General features: G+C 41.5%; 1 protein-coding gene across 1 annotated transcript; it reads right to left on the reverse strand.

The window, feature by feature from the left end:
- Positions 1 to 11514: 11514 nt before the first annotated feature.
- LOC111892321 (amino acid transporter AVT6E) lies at positions 11515 to 13609 on the reverse strand. Its single transcript, XM_023888399.3, has one exon. It carries the CDS (start codon positions 13223 to 13225, stop codon positions 11735 to 11737), a length of 1491 nt encoding a protein of 496 aa, XP_023744167.1. The 5' UTR covers positions 13226 to 13609; the 3' UTR covers positions 11515 to 11734.
- Between the last annotated feature and the right edge of the window lie 1668 nt (positions 13610 to 15277).

Below are 15277 nucleotides of genomic sequence, written 5' to 3' on the forward strand. Positions count from 1 at the left end.
TATGTCTCATAAGCTACTCTCACAGAAAACCTTCTCACTGGTCCGCTCTTTCTAAATACTCATACTCAAAGAAAATCACTGATAGCAGAAATCCCTAGGCTAAGGCATCACAAATCAGGCCACCCTAGTCCTAATATATGAATTACCTAGCCTATTCTCTAGCATGTATTATATTTCAAAAAATATCCTGTAACACAAAATGAGGGTATTTTGGGAATTCACCGCTCGGCTCTGGTTGATTGTACACACTGCTCCGGCTCGTTTTCTCTTAGACTCTATCTCATTTTAGAAAAAATTTATCTCTTTTTGAAAATCTTTCTCAAATCCTCAGTTTGAGTCCAAACAAACTCGAGGGTGCATCCGAATCCCTCAAACCAAGGCTCTGATACCAACTTGTAACGATGAAATTTTCAAACAATTTTTCTCATTTTAAAATCATAAAATAACTCATTTCATAATTCTCAAAATCACATATATCTCAAATGTCAACAACTAAAACACAAATCCCAGAATCATAAAAACAATCTCTCGCCGGTGTGTACAATCATGTCGATGCCTTGCCGCGATCATCGGAACTACCTGAAACACATAACACATAACACGGTAAGCATAAAGTTTATTGAGTTCCCCAAAATACCACATATCACACATTAGCCACTCGAGGCTATAACTCTGTAGGACCCTTCGGTCCATGTGCCTCAGTGGGGCCCTCCGTTCCCACAACTCAGATGGACCCTCTGGTCCCTCAACTCAGCAACTCAATATAATACACAGTAAACATATCACAGAACAAATAGCAGGATATCTCAATACTAAGCACATGCACATACGACCCACAGGTCACACATAAGTTACCACTCAAGGTAAGTATAGTAAGAAGACTCACCTCGTAAGCTAGTGAATGGAAATCTCGTACTCGGGATCTCGAACTCTACCCACCGGTCTAGCCTTTGCCTAATACATAATAATTATCACTAATTAATATTGGCCCTCGAGGAACTAGGCTAACCCTTCTACAACTCACAGAAGGGTAAAATACCATTTTACCCCTCCATAGGCTTAATAGTCCTCAAGTTTGACCAAACCCTAAAAGTAAACAGCAGGGAGTACGCTGCGCGTACCACCTCCCTACACTAGGCATACTCGGCTGCTACACAGAATTGGGGGTGCTCGACCCCTACGCTGCGCGTACTGGGGTTACGCCCAGCGTACGCCCCAGTTTCACATTCCTCACAATTTTTGTCTTAATCAGTTAAGACATGGGCTCATATTTCAGATCTGGTCACTCTAATGTCTCTTAATCCATAAAGTTAGTGACTTTAAGCCTTTGCATGGCTGAAAAGGTCACCAACACTCAAAACACACAACCCCTTTCCTTAAGAAGCTCACAACTCATGCATGGCTCACTCCTAACGTCCAAGATTGGATTTTTATGACTCTATGTCACAATATACATTGAAAAGGGGTAGATCAAGGTCCTTGGAGCTCTTTTACTCATAAAGTCTCCACCTTTTGGGACTAAAACCCTAAATACACCAAATGAAAGAACCAAAGCAAAGGATAAGAAAGCTTGAAGCTTTATACCTCAATAAGAAGCTTCCCACTTTGATTTGCTCGGATCTAGAAGCTTGGACTCCAACTCCTTCTACTTCAAGACCTTCTCTTCTCTTCAAAATTACACAAACACTCTCAAGGCTCAAACACACACACACACACACAAGCTTTAGAACGAGGGTTAGGGCACTCTTAGTTTTTCTCTCTAGGAATGTTGGCCAAAAATGAGGCCATCATATCCCTTATATATGGGATTCACCCCAAATTAGGGTTGTACTCTGGGCCTAGTACGCCCAGTATACTAGGTGGCCTTTGCGTCACATGCACACTGACGAGTACGCTAAGCGTACACCTCAAGTACGCCCTGCGTACTCGTTTTTACTCTTTTTATAATAAGGGCTAAAATAGACAATAGCTTAATATCAAGGTTCTCGAAGTATACCTAGACTTGGGATATTACACAAACCCTTACCATGACGTGGAGGACTCTTGGTCACGTAGGTGGAATATCCGGACAAGATAGTCGTGAGGACCTCAATTGTCACGACGTGACAGACATCGTTAAGTTGTGGGAACTGGTTATTGACAACTTAATGGATTTATCCCGTAATCCATTATGCTCGCTCATCTCCTCTAGAAGGATTCCTTACACCCTAATAGTCATAAAAATCGTTGCTTTATAGTCATGCACTCCCTATGCAAATATTGAGCTCAAGTTGAGTCATAAATGATGAAAAATAGGTCAAAACCTCATACACGAGTTCAAAACTCTACCAAACTTCAGATCTAGCACATCTAACCATAATGGGACTCTAAGGACCCATAAAGTTACCAACTTTATGGAATCCCAACACTTCAATTAGTCTAAACGTGGAGAATAATGCATAAAAAACTAGATTCAACAACAAGGAATCATAAATCTTGGAGCTTCAATACTCACAAAGGTCCATAAAAATTTCTAGCAGGTGATGATGAGGCTTGCAAGATGGATCTATGCACCAAGGATGCTCCCTTCTCATTCAAGACACCAAAATAAAGGCTAGGGTTTCTTTGGAAGGGTTGGAAGCTGAAGAGAATGCTCTAAACCTTTAGTTAGGGGCTTAAATATATAAGAAACCCAAAAAGATCATGGGTTTGGGCTGTAGCTGTTGTCACATTATGACATCCCTGTCATCACGTCGTGATGGCCACCTCGGATACACATTCATACAATTGGCATGTCACATCGTGATGTGACATTCATCACGTCAGTGAGTCTATTGAAGATTGTCGTGGACTCGGCGATTGAAGATTGTCATGGACTCGGCGAGTCTGTTCTTAGATTCGACGAGTCAGGTCGCAGAACCCCAACCTCTTTTGGTTAAAACCTCGGATTAGTGAGTCAGTTGGCGACTCGGTGACGATTCATGCGGTGACTCGGCGAGTTGAGTCGTGCTGTGAGAGTTTTCTGAGTTTGAGAACTCGGCGAGTCGACGGGTTGACTCGGCGAGTAGAGTCAATCAGGAAGGTTAACTTTGGCCAGGACTTTGACGTTGACATGTTTGACCTTCAGGGGTGTTATGGTAATTTTCGGATATTTATGTCATTGGATCATACAAGTCCGGCCCTTTATCAGATGGGAATCCGGATATTTGTTTGATATGTTTTTGAGTTGCTAGATCTGCATCCTGGTTTTAGGATGGTGTTATGTTAGTGACCTGGTTAAGGTCGGTATCCTGGTTTAGGATGGTGTTATGTTAGTGACCTAGTTAAGTTCGGTATCCTGGTATGTAGGGTAATGTTATGTTAGTGACCGGTTAGGTCGGTATCCTGGTTAGGATGTTGCTACGCTGCATGACCTGATAGATTCGTTTGTTTGGCTGAGGATTGTTATGTGATTAACTGTTTTATGTGCACATGGTTGTTTGGTTGGGGTTGGGTTGAGGCGGATCCTGCATTGTGTTGTAGGCCAGCATACCCAGGGCGGACCGGATAGAACGAAGGCCCAACGAGCGGTCCGGATAGGCTAAAGGCCCAAGACGGCGGTCCAGACATGCCGAGGCTCGAAGAGTGGACCAGGCTGATTGAAGGCCCGGTGCGGGCGGACCAGTCATACTGTAGACAAAGAGGGTGGACCAGCTGGATTGAAGGCCCGATGCGGGCGGACCAGTCACACTGTAGAATCGATATGCATGGTTGTTCTGTATTGTGATATGATATGAGTACGGTTATATGTGGTGGGTATTTTGGGCGTAACTCACTAAGCTTTCGGGCTTACAGTTATAGTGTTTTGGTTTCAGGTACTTCAGGAGATCGTGGCAAGGCGAAGGCGTGATTGTACCGCTCCTCATACTTCATGATTTTGTGATCTGGTTCTGGGGATACTCTGATGTTTAAACTCTTTTGAAAACAAATTGTAATAACTTAATGGCTTTTGAATGAATTAAAATGTTTTAAATTGGTGAAATTTTTATGAGTGTTACAGGTTGGTATCAAAGCCTTGGTTTGAGTGAATTGGAGGAACATTCGTGTGAATCCAGTCTCAAATCAAGGAGGGGTTTTCAAAAGGTTTTCGAAATAAGTAAAGGATGATGCAGAGGGTACGATCAGCCAGAGCCAGTAAGTAGACCCCAAAATACCATACAAGTTGTTTGATTATGTGATATGTTAGAACAACATGCTAGTACAAGGCTAGGGATCTTTAGGAATTGCATGACAAAATTGTCTGATTATATAATGCCTGCTAGCCTAGGGTTTCCTTTGTATGAAATTGACATCATTACTGTAGCTATTTAGTGTATGCATCACGGTTACACATAATTAAGATCTTATAGCCTGAGAATGTTTGATTTGGCCTTATGTTCTGTTCTTGTATGATTGGAAGCTTTGGGTAGGATTGGATATTCAAAAGTCTATAGGGTCCAGCATTATGTATGACTAGCATACACTAGTGCTGCAGGGTTGGTGGAAGTTTCATGGATGGGCGGGTTGTGTGGGACCAGTAGGTCAGTTATGAGATACTTGTGCTCCTCTAGAAGTAAGGATTGAGTGTTCGTTATGTATATGTTATTGTTAGGGTGTTGTGGTGATACATGATACAAATATGGGTAGATGTGGAAGGTAGTATGGGCCTGTACTACTAAAAGCACATGACCCATACGCGTATCAAGGAAGTCACAACCCCTAGGGTTTTGTTGGGGAGCTAGTCCTCGGGGTTATTTTGAGGAATGCCTAATATCTTGTGGCGTATTTTCAGTATGATGGTTACGAGGCGTACCGGGGATGGATCCGGATCAGGAGCGTGATCAAGAGAGGGTGGTCAGGGCGGATCAGTACCACCCGAGGTCATTGGTCAGATGAGTACGGATGAGTTGGATGCCATGATTCGTGAGATCCTGCATGATGAGGTTGCTGCCATGTTCCGGGCTGAGCTTCTGGAGATGTTTGGGTTGATGAAGACCGCCATGGTTGAGTACTTTGATGAGTGCTATCCAGCTCTTGCAGAGACGGCTGTCGCGGCAGCTACAACGGCTGTAGCAGCAGCAAGGGGAGAAACCGGTTGAGGTTTTCAGTATCGGGACTTCGATAATACGAAGCCCCCTACTTTTGATGGAGTTCAGGATCCTATCATTGCTATGAGATGGTTGTCAGACGTGGAGGGTTTTTCTTCACATGTTCATGCCCTACGGATCAGAGGGTGAGGTGTGCTCTGAACCTTTTGAGGCTCGGAGTGAAAGATTGGTGGAGGTTGACTACGGGATCTTATTCTGATGCGCAGCGGGATGCGGTTACTTGGGATCAGTTCCGGGAGATGTTCAGTACTCGTTATGTTCCACGGGTTGAGAGAGAGAGGTTGGCTCAAGAGTTCTTGGAGCTAAAGCAGGATTCAGAGTCAGTGACGGAGATCACCAAGATGTTCACTGAGAAGGCGATGTTTTGCCCGGAGTTTGCTTCGGAGCAGGCTCAGATGTCCTGATATCTGAGTATGCTCAAGAGGGATATCCGGCAGTTTGTGTCCACACAGAGATGTGATACCTTGTTAGAGTTGAAGGAGGCCGCTAGGCGGCGTGAGTTGGAGATTGAGTTGCAGTTGCGAGAGCAGAGGCAAGCCCCGGTGCAGTCGCAGCTGGCACCGAAACGGTCCAAAACCGTTGACTCTAGGATTGGGGGTCAAATCAGCCACACTTATGAGAAGTGTGGGAAGGGTCATGCCGGAGTTTGTAGATCCGGTGGTGCGTATCACAAGTGCGGGCGAGAGGGACATTATGCGAGGGATTGTCGTCAGTCGGCCCGGTTCAGGATGTAAGGATTTGTTATGACTGCCATCAGGTTGGTCACATGAGGGCCAACTATCCACAACTTGTTGCAAGACCGGTGCAGGCTCCAGCACCGGCCACTTTGAGGATTGCTGGCGGGGGTCAGGGTGGAGCGGAGCCTCTGAGGGCTCAGGGACGCGCTTTCCAGCTTACAACAGAGGAGGTCAGGTTAGAGCTAGAAGCAACTAGTTGTATGTTTCTATCTTGATATCTTGTTATTGTGTGGTATTGTAAACCTTTCCATCATTTCAGCATGATTCGTAGTATGATTGAGGATCTTAGTAGTTAGGAGTGGTAGTCGGTTAGTGTCCAGGAGGATGGATGATAGAAAGATAAGATATATGATCTCGCTGCTAGGAATAGCAGCTGCGATATGAGAAGTGTTAAGTTAAGATTCGAACTTCCTTGGAGTTCGGGATGTGCAATGAAGGAAGAGTTGTTCTATGGAGGTTGCTCACTCCGGAGGGAATCAGTTCATGGAGAAGAGAGACTATATCAAGTAGGGTCGATCGATTCATGCCAGTTTTGTCATCGGTAGTTAGTAGTTGGCGCACTAAGTGGGGAGAATTGGGAATTCTCAGATGAAACAGCAAGCATCCAAGGTGGGTTAGCTGTTGGATTCAGCAGTGTCATTAGTCGAGAGTGTGGTATGGTTAGAGCAGGTGATAGACATATGGGGCAGGGAACAGACCATGGATTCAGGTAAGGTAGTTGATCGACGTGAGGCTTGGGATTAGGCCGGGGTAAAAATTCATAGAGTGGATCTAGAGTTTGGAACCCTTAGAGGGCTAGAACAGACTGCATGGGAGAGATTCCCGGGAAGAATGGTTCAGGGCAATGTACGACAAATTTGAGCGGTCCGGATAGACTGAAGGCCGTGGGCGTACCAATCAGGCCAAAGGCTCGAAGAACGGTCCAGACAGGCTGAAGGCCCAGAAGGGCGGTCCAGACATGCTGAAGGTTCTAAGAGTGGTCCAGATAGGCTGAAGGCTTGGTAAGGCGGTCTAGTCATGCTGAAGACTCTATACGTGTTAGTAGACATGTATGCAGAGATCGACTAAGTATGTTGCTATGCAATAGCAATCAGTAAGTTTGGCCCCAAGTATTGATCATGAGGATGGAGCTAGCTGAGGGCTATGTGTGGGCCTTGTTAGTTATGTGATCAGATTCTAAGTATATGAGAGTTTCGGAGTAGCAGTTGCTCTACAAATAGATAGTGTAGAGTAGAGTTTTTAGCACCTTGGAACTTGTTGATGTGGTAAAGGTCGTTGAGTAGACTTCCTTGAAGAATGGAAGGGAAAGGTATGTGGCTCCGGGAAGACGTGTTGGTTATCTGAAGGGAAAGCAGTAGTGTAAATGGATGATCGAAAGTATTTGAGTTATTGATGGTGAGCACTGAGATTGTACCAGTTATATGGAAGCACATCCGGGTTGGGTGTCCGTTGAGGTTGTGAAATGATTAGCATTGATGTCAAATCAGAGGAGTTCGGAAGTGATGCAAGGGTAGATCCTTAGGATCCAAGTATGGTTGTGATCATGAGTTATGTATGTGGTGATATCCCATCCGAGGGATGTCTAGACCCATCGTAGGCGTGCCTGGTTTTCCAGCCCAAGGTTGTTGGACTAGGTATGATGTGTATATACGTTATAGATGGGTGTTCATGGGAGTTGCACGGAAGCTGTAGGAGGTATTATCATATCAGTGCAGTAAGGGATTTGATTCAGGGAGGAAACGGGATGAGTTTCCATCAGTGCAATTTGATAGAAGTAGCGCCAGTTGGTCAAAGGATAGCGGGTTAATACTGGGTCAGGACCCGGTGGTTTATAACGATATCCAGTTTTCGCAAGCTACGAATGAATGTGTAAGCCGGGAATATGGTAGTATCATCAGGTGATACTTAGTTGATATGTGTTTTCGTCGGGGAAAAGAAGCCGGTGGTCGACTTTGATCAGTTGCCAGGGCCCTGCAGGGGAAGGGATTGATTTTTTTGGGGATTCGATAGTAGTGTCTGAAGAGACCTGGGTCGGTTGAGATCAAAGGTTGCTTCGAAGGAGTGTTATCCGAAATCATGTGTTGAAGTAGGCTTTGAGGACGAAGCCTAATTTAAGTGGGGGAGAGTTGTAACATCTTGAATTTCAGAAGTATGATTTAAGGGTTTAAAGTGTAATTTCAAAGAAGGGAATCGGCGAGTAGGTATGCTTACTCGCCGAGTCGGAGCGGGTTTTGGGTCGCGAATTAAGTGACCAACTCTCCGAGTCGGAAGTTGGACTCGACGAGTTGGTGTTGCGGGTGAGAAAAACCCTAATCTTAGGGTTTTCACCCTATTTAAAGGACTTTATGTCCTTCTCTCAACCTCCTTATTTCCCTTAGGAGACAAAAAACCCTAATCTTGTGTGTGTGAGTCCATTGGAGGGAGATTGAAGCTTTGAAAGGTGTTCTAGTGGAAGAAGCTTGAATATCAAAAGGGCTTGCATCAAGAGAGTGGTGTAGATCCAGAATCTACTGCAGTTTGGGCACATCTTGGAGGTAATAAGCTGTTACCTTGCGTTTGTTGCTTCTAGATCTATTCTTGAATGAGATTTGGGGCCATTTTTGTATGATTGAGATCTATTTCAGATTTGGAGTTTAGATCTGAGGTTGCTACTCCAGATCTAGACTTGTGATGGCCTAGAATGTCATAAAGCATCAGTCAATGAGTTGTTGGTGAAGCCCCTTTGTCTTAAACCCTAGCCCTATAGCGATTTAGACCTTTAACTCCTTGGCTTCACGTAAAGTTTGCAACTTTACTTGGGAGTTATGCACTAGAAGAGTGAATCTACAGTTTGGAGCCCCTGCATAACTCGAAAAGCCTCAGTATGGATTAATGACTGAAGGGACTCGGCGAGTCACATGGGTGGACTCGATGAGTCATATGAAGATGGGCATGGCCTCGACGAGCTGGAAGAACAACTCGGCGAGTCTATTGAAGATTGTCGTGGACTCGGCGAGTTTGTTCTTAGATTCGACGAGTCATGTCGCAGAACCCCAACCTCTTTTGGTTAAAACCTCAGATTAGTGAGTCGGTTGGCGACTCAGTGACCAGTCATGGGGTGACTCGGAGAGTTGAGTCGTGCTGTGAGAGTTTTCTGAGTTTGAGAACTCGGCGAGTCGACGGGTTGACTCGACAAGTAGATTCAATCAGGAAGGTTGACTTTGGCTAGGACTTTGACGTTGACCTATTTGACCTTCAGGGGTGTTATGGTAATTTTCGGATATTTATGTCATTAGATCATTTTTTATTATAGGTGTTGAAGTTGGAGGCAGTGCTTCGGGTTTGTGCTTTCGTGATTCGGTTCAGCAGTTGTAAGGTGAGTTATCCTCACTATATCAACAGGGTCTAAGGCACCAAGGTCGGCCCTTTATCGGATGGGAATCTGAGTATTTGTTTGATATGTTTTTGAGTTGCTAGATCTGCATCCTGGTTTTAGGATGGTGTTATGCTAGTGACCTGGTTAAGGTCGGTATCCTGGTTTAGGGTGGTGTTATGTTGGTGACCTGGTTAAGGTCGGTATCCTGGTATGTAGGGTAATGTTATGTTAGTGACCGGTTAGGTCGGTATCCTGGTTAGGATGTTGCTATGCTGCATGACCTGATAGATTCATTTGTTTGGCTGAGGATTGTTATGTGATTAACTGTTTTATGTGCACATGGTTGTTTGGTTGGGGTTGGGTTGAGGCGGGTCATGCTTTGTGTTGTAGGCCAACATACCCAGGGCGGACTGGATAGACCGAAGGCCCAGCGAGAAGTTTGTATAGGCTGAAGGCCCAAGAGGGTGGTCCAGATGTGCCGAGGCTTGGAAAGTGGACCAGGCCGACCGAAGGCCCGGTGCGGGCGGACCAGTCATACTGTAGACTCATAGGGTGGACTAGGTGGATTGAAGGCCCGATGCGGGCGGACCAGTCACACTGTAGAATCGATATGCATGGTTGTTCTGTATTGTGATATGATATGAGTACGGTTATATGTGGTGGGTATTTTGGGCGTAACTCACTAAGCTTTCGGGCTTACAGTTATAGTGTTTTGGTTTCAGGTACTTCAGTAGATCGTGGCAGGGCGAAGGCGTGATCGTACCGCTCCTCATACTTCATGATTTTGTGATCTGGTTCTGGGGATACTCTGATGTTTAAACTCTTTTGAAAACAAATTGTAATAACTTAATGGCTTTTGAATGAATTAAAATGTTTTAAATTGGTGCAATTTTTATGAGTGTTACAGGATGTATACAAGCTTTACATCTACCATCGAAATCCCAATATGCTGATATTTTTACCAAAAGGCTTCCAACATCACTATTTCATAAGTTTCAGACCAGTTTAAACATTCGGTCCAAACCTCTCGATCAAATTGTAGGAGGTTGTTAATGTGTGTGTTTAGTGTACTCTTGTTTATATATCCAACTCACTTTGGTCCTGTTTGGATAGCCCTTTGGGACCATTGTAATTGTATATTTATTGTGAATTAATGTGATGTTAGTTTCTTAAGAAAATAGAAACGTTTAATGAGTTGTTACATATTTTTGCTCATAATTGACCTCACATTAGCATAATATTTGTTTCAACTTTCAAGAATTGTAACATGAACATAATATGTGTTGCTTGTCATAATAGCTTTACTTTTACTTTGACATCTTAGGTTTTTATTTAATGCAAGTGTGGGTAATGTAAGAGATTTTTAGGAGAAATTATTTTGGATTTAGAACAGGACAATGTCTTGAACTTTTTGTTGTATGCGCCATTGTTATGTTCGACAACAAGATAGTATTTTTGTATGACTAATGTTTTGAACTTTTTAACGCTTCTTAAAAAGGTGAATGTTGAGATGTATTTTCCATGTTTTAAACTTAAAAGTTATAATTAATTGTGCTTTTTTTTTTTCTTTTTGTAGGACCTTAGGATATCATGATCTTACAAACCTAAGGGAAAAAAAAAAGCCTAGGTAGGATTTCACAACCTTGCCAAAATCTATAATTAAAATTTTGGACACATGATTCATAGGTTTAGTTCCCTACCTTTTGGCCTTTTCTTACCTTCTCTACAAAGAAAAGAAAAAAAGCTTTTCACTAAACTGCTCACTAGTCATAATGGGAGAGACATACATCATGATCAAGACTCATTATGAGAATTAGTTATATAACTATGATATATGCACCGGGATCTATGATTTGAAAAATGAGTATCTACATTCAATGCCACAATTACTAACTACCTCGAAATCATTAGCCTTTAATAAGAAGCTAATTAAATTCAAGATTCCAAGATCCAAGCTTTTTGCTGATTATAATCTTGATTTTGGGTTTTCATTGATTATCATTTTATCCCAAATCCCAAAAGTTTATGAGTGGTAAATCAGATACTCAAAGATCTTTTAAAAATATTCTAACCATCTTTTAAGAACATATTGGTGGGAAGGGAAACTACAATTAGGGAAAACACCACACAATGTTATCACCAAACCTTAAACCATGTCTTTTATTTTATCTCAAAGCCTATCATGAAAACCCTTTGGGGTTTCCTAATATCTACAAGGCCTACACCAGCAGAATTAAGAACTTATTTCAGTTTACATTAAAACAATAGCTTAAAATCTTTACTAACCTCAAATACAAAATCAAAATACAATTACAGAAGCATAAAAATACTGAATTTATGTATTATGATTAGCAACTATCATGTATTATAAACTTACAATAACCCCAGAAAAAAAAAGGGGTGTCTTGAGTAACCAAAGATGATTACAATTCCTTAATCCATAACCTAATCAATCTTTTCCCGCCCAAAGATCATCCTTCTAGAAGCAAAATCCAGCATCATCACAAGTGTTAACGTTAATTTCTCCAAAAAACAACTCAATCAGAATCGCTTTGCATACTATAAATATTAGTCACAACTCCAACAACACTAACCATGATCCCAAAACACAACATCAAACATGAAAAAACCCTTTCCCGGTTGGTCAACCCTTGCCCTTGACCACCTAATTTAAGAGCAATAAGAGCAGGAAAAGTATACCCCAAAGAGACAGCTGTCGTTGCCCCTGTAAACTTAAACGCAGTCCAAATACTTGGAATCGAAGTAGACCCTAAAAATATAAGGGCCAAAAGTGTAAATGTCAAACCCAAACACCTTTTTCTACTTTCATGTAAAGGAGCTGACCCTTCAAAAGCTAATGCATCCACTGTTTGTCTCAAAGAAAAATGAATCACCGGAAAAACAAGAACCAAATGAAGAATATATCCGACACGAACTATGTAATTTATAGCGTTACTGAATTCTTTCCCAAGTGGCTTATCGAAATTCGTAAGAACATCTGATTCTGTATCGATTCCGAAGAGAAGGTACCCTGAAATGGCGGTTGAACAGTAGACTAATATACAGAGCACTGTTGTGATTCGACCAATTCTATTCATCTTTTGAGGTGAACGCCCTTCAAGTTCGTTGTAAATGGGTTGTAAATTGAAGTGGCAAACGAATGCGTTTGACATGATTGGAATCACAACTAGTAAATCAAGAATTGCCTTTTTTGATCCAAAATCGGGTGTCAATCTTGGAGGTTCGATTTCGCCTCTAACGAGTTTGATAAACGCGACACCAAAAGCAACGACTACAAAGACGACTGCTAATGCTACTGAAGCAGCTGAAGTTAGGCTTAATGAATCGATTCTGTCTAATACGCAAAGGGGTGTGAGAAAAAGGATTAAAACGATTAAAATGAGTAGCTTTCTGTGATCCCAGAAGCCTTCGCCTAACCATTGATCGAATACTCCGACGTGATTTTGGGAACCCGACATTACGTCGCCCATGATGATTAGATAAACGACTAGAACGCCGGCGTTGTTGAGAATGATACAGATTTCTGACAGGATTTTAGCTGGTTTACCTAATGCTTGTTCAACGACTTCTCCATAAGATAAAGCTTTGCATTGAACAGTGAATCGAACGAGTAATTCGACGCTGATTTCTGAGAGGATACCCATTACGAAAATCAAAATAACTCCGACAACCAAACCAAGAACTTTCATGGTGGCGGGTAATGCCATGATTCCGGCGCCGATTACAGTTGTGGTTAGATTGAATACGGCGCCGTAGACCCCAGAATTTGAGGATTTTTCTGTAAGGTGTGAGGTATCGTAATCGATATCGATGTCGTCATCAAGAACACCGGTTTCTAAGTAATCAATTCGATGTGTTACAAACCCTTCTCCATCCTCATCATGGATGAATTCGGGGTAAGTATTTTTCTCGGAAAATGTAGGGTTTTGAGATCCGTAATTTTGATTGTCTTGTAATTGCAATTCGACAAAAGATTCTTTGGGAACGGGCGCATAACCACTTTCCATGTTTCCTTCAAATGGGAATGTAGAATGTATCTATCTAGTTACACAAAAACATGGAAAAAGCAAACAACTTTGAAATCCATGTACGTAAATGGTGTCAAGATACATAGATCCTTACAAGATTGATGATTTCGTACCGAGAAGATTGAGGATCGTGATCATATTTGACGGTTTTGGAATAAATGGAAGGATCATAATTCATAATAGAGTACTAGATCTTAGGGGTCAATCATGAAGCCTGTATTATGTCCAATGAGTCAAGAGGGAGAAAACAGAGGAATGAAAAGGGGAATTTTCAGGAGATATTACTCTGCAATTGGAATTTTCGTATGGTTGACATTTTGACTTGCATAAAACTATTTGGGTCATGGTTCCTTGAGCCCGACCCAACCTCCTCTTTTATATTGACCCGATATATTATTTTAACATGTTTGGGATAATATTATTTTAACCCAACAAAGTTTTTCCAAATGGTTTAAATGGTCGTTTAAGTTTTTTTCTTGCATATAAGTAGAGAACAATGTGGGTCGTGGGTCATGACCTTTTCATTTAGTCACCATAACCTAACCTAATACTATAGGTTTAATATGTCATATAACTATTTGTATATATTTACACCTAATGATGTGGGTTTTTTAATAAAAAAAAAATAAAGAAAATTACAAATAAACTCACTCCATGCTTATGCTTCTTCTCCACCTATGAGGTGTGGGGGCAGGTGTCCCAGTGATCTCCAACTTTGTACATGAAACGTAAGGTTTATATTTGTTTAGTAAGAAAGTGCCTACGATGATATATGGACTAAGATCTTTTCATAAGAAAAGTGGGGCACCGAGTTAGATTTATGATGGGATAATGGGCTACAATACGAAATTGATTTTAAATTAAAGAAAACACAAACTGTAAGTTGGTGCTTTTTTGATTCTCAGCAAACACAAACTGTAAGTTGACTTCCGTCTCCTTCATCCCAATAACTTTCTTCATTCTCTTTATCTCTATGAGCTTCTTCTACATTTGGTTCCATTTGAATGGTTTAGAACTTTAACCAGATCCTGTAAAATTATAAGTTAGATCTAAAATGTTACTAACTAGTAATTGAGTTCGTGTTTTGCTGTGAGTTTTTATATGTTTTTGTTGCTTATAGGAATGACAATTAATTCAACCAATATAGCATATCACATCTTCTTGCATTGTAATACATATACCATAATTTGTACAACCGCACATTGAGGCAGCGACAATGTAGATTTTTCTCTTTAATTAACGAATGAAATTTCAAATAATAAAAATCCTATTATATATGATCGGACTCATACATAGGAAGTATACATAAAAATAAACACCAAAACATAAAAATAATAAATAATAAAATTAATTAAGTTGAAACGTAGACAAACTCGAATTTAAATGCATACAAACGTTGATCACCTTTAATTTATACCATCATACAAGATTTTTTTTATGTTAACAAGCGAAAGTTATTAAAAAAAAGACAAAATTGCAAAAATGGTCCCTGTGGTATGCATTTTTTTGGAGTTTTAGTTCAAACCATGACTTTTTTGGATTCGTGGTCCTTTTGGACTAGTTTGTATGTAAAAATGGTCCCTCCGAAAATTGAAATGACTAAATTACCCTCTTGATATATTTGTTATATTTTTTTCTATTTAATTTAATGTTTTATTAATATAATATAAAATAGGGCCCACACCTCATTCCCTCTCTCTCTCTTTCTCTCTCTCCCCCTCTCTCTAATAAAGCAATACAATCAAAATAAGAAGGGGGTCTCTTCCTCTTCGACTTCATCTGGTCGAAGTAGCAGCGAGAACGTGACGGGCGAAAGCTGAGAAGAGCAAGGCCACAATCGACGGGTACTCGGTCGTGGTTAAAAACGGATCATGGAGAGGGGAGAGGAAGGGCGTCGGCATTGCAAGGCCGCTCCGACGACCTACTTCATCTTCTGGTCAAATCAACTGCAACATAGGAAGGAAAATCGACTGCCGGTGGTCCTGAGGAGTTTAATCGAGCAAAAAGGGTGAAAATCAAGACTTGTGGTGG

This window comes from Lactuca sativa, chromosome 4, assembly GCF_002870075.4.
Source record: "Lactuca sativa cultivar Salinas chromosome 4, Lsat_Salinas_v11, whole genome shotgun sequence".
Taxonomy (NCBI): domain Eukaryota; kingdom Viridiplantae; phylum Streptophyta; class Magnoliopsida; order Asterales; family Asteraceae; genus Lactuca; species Lactuca sativa.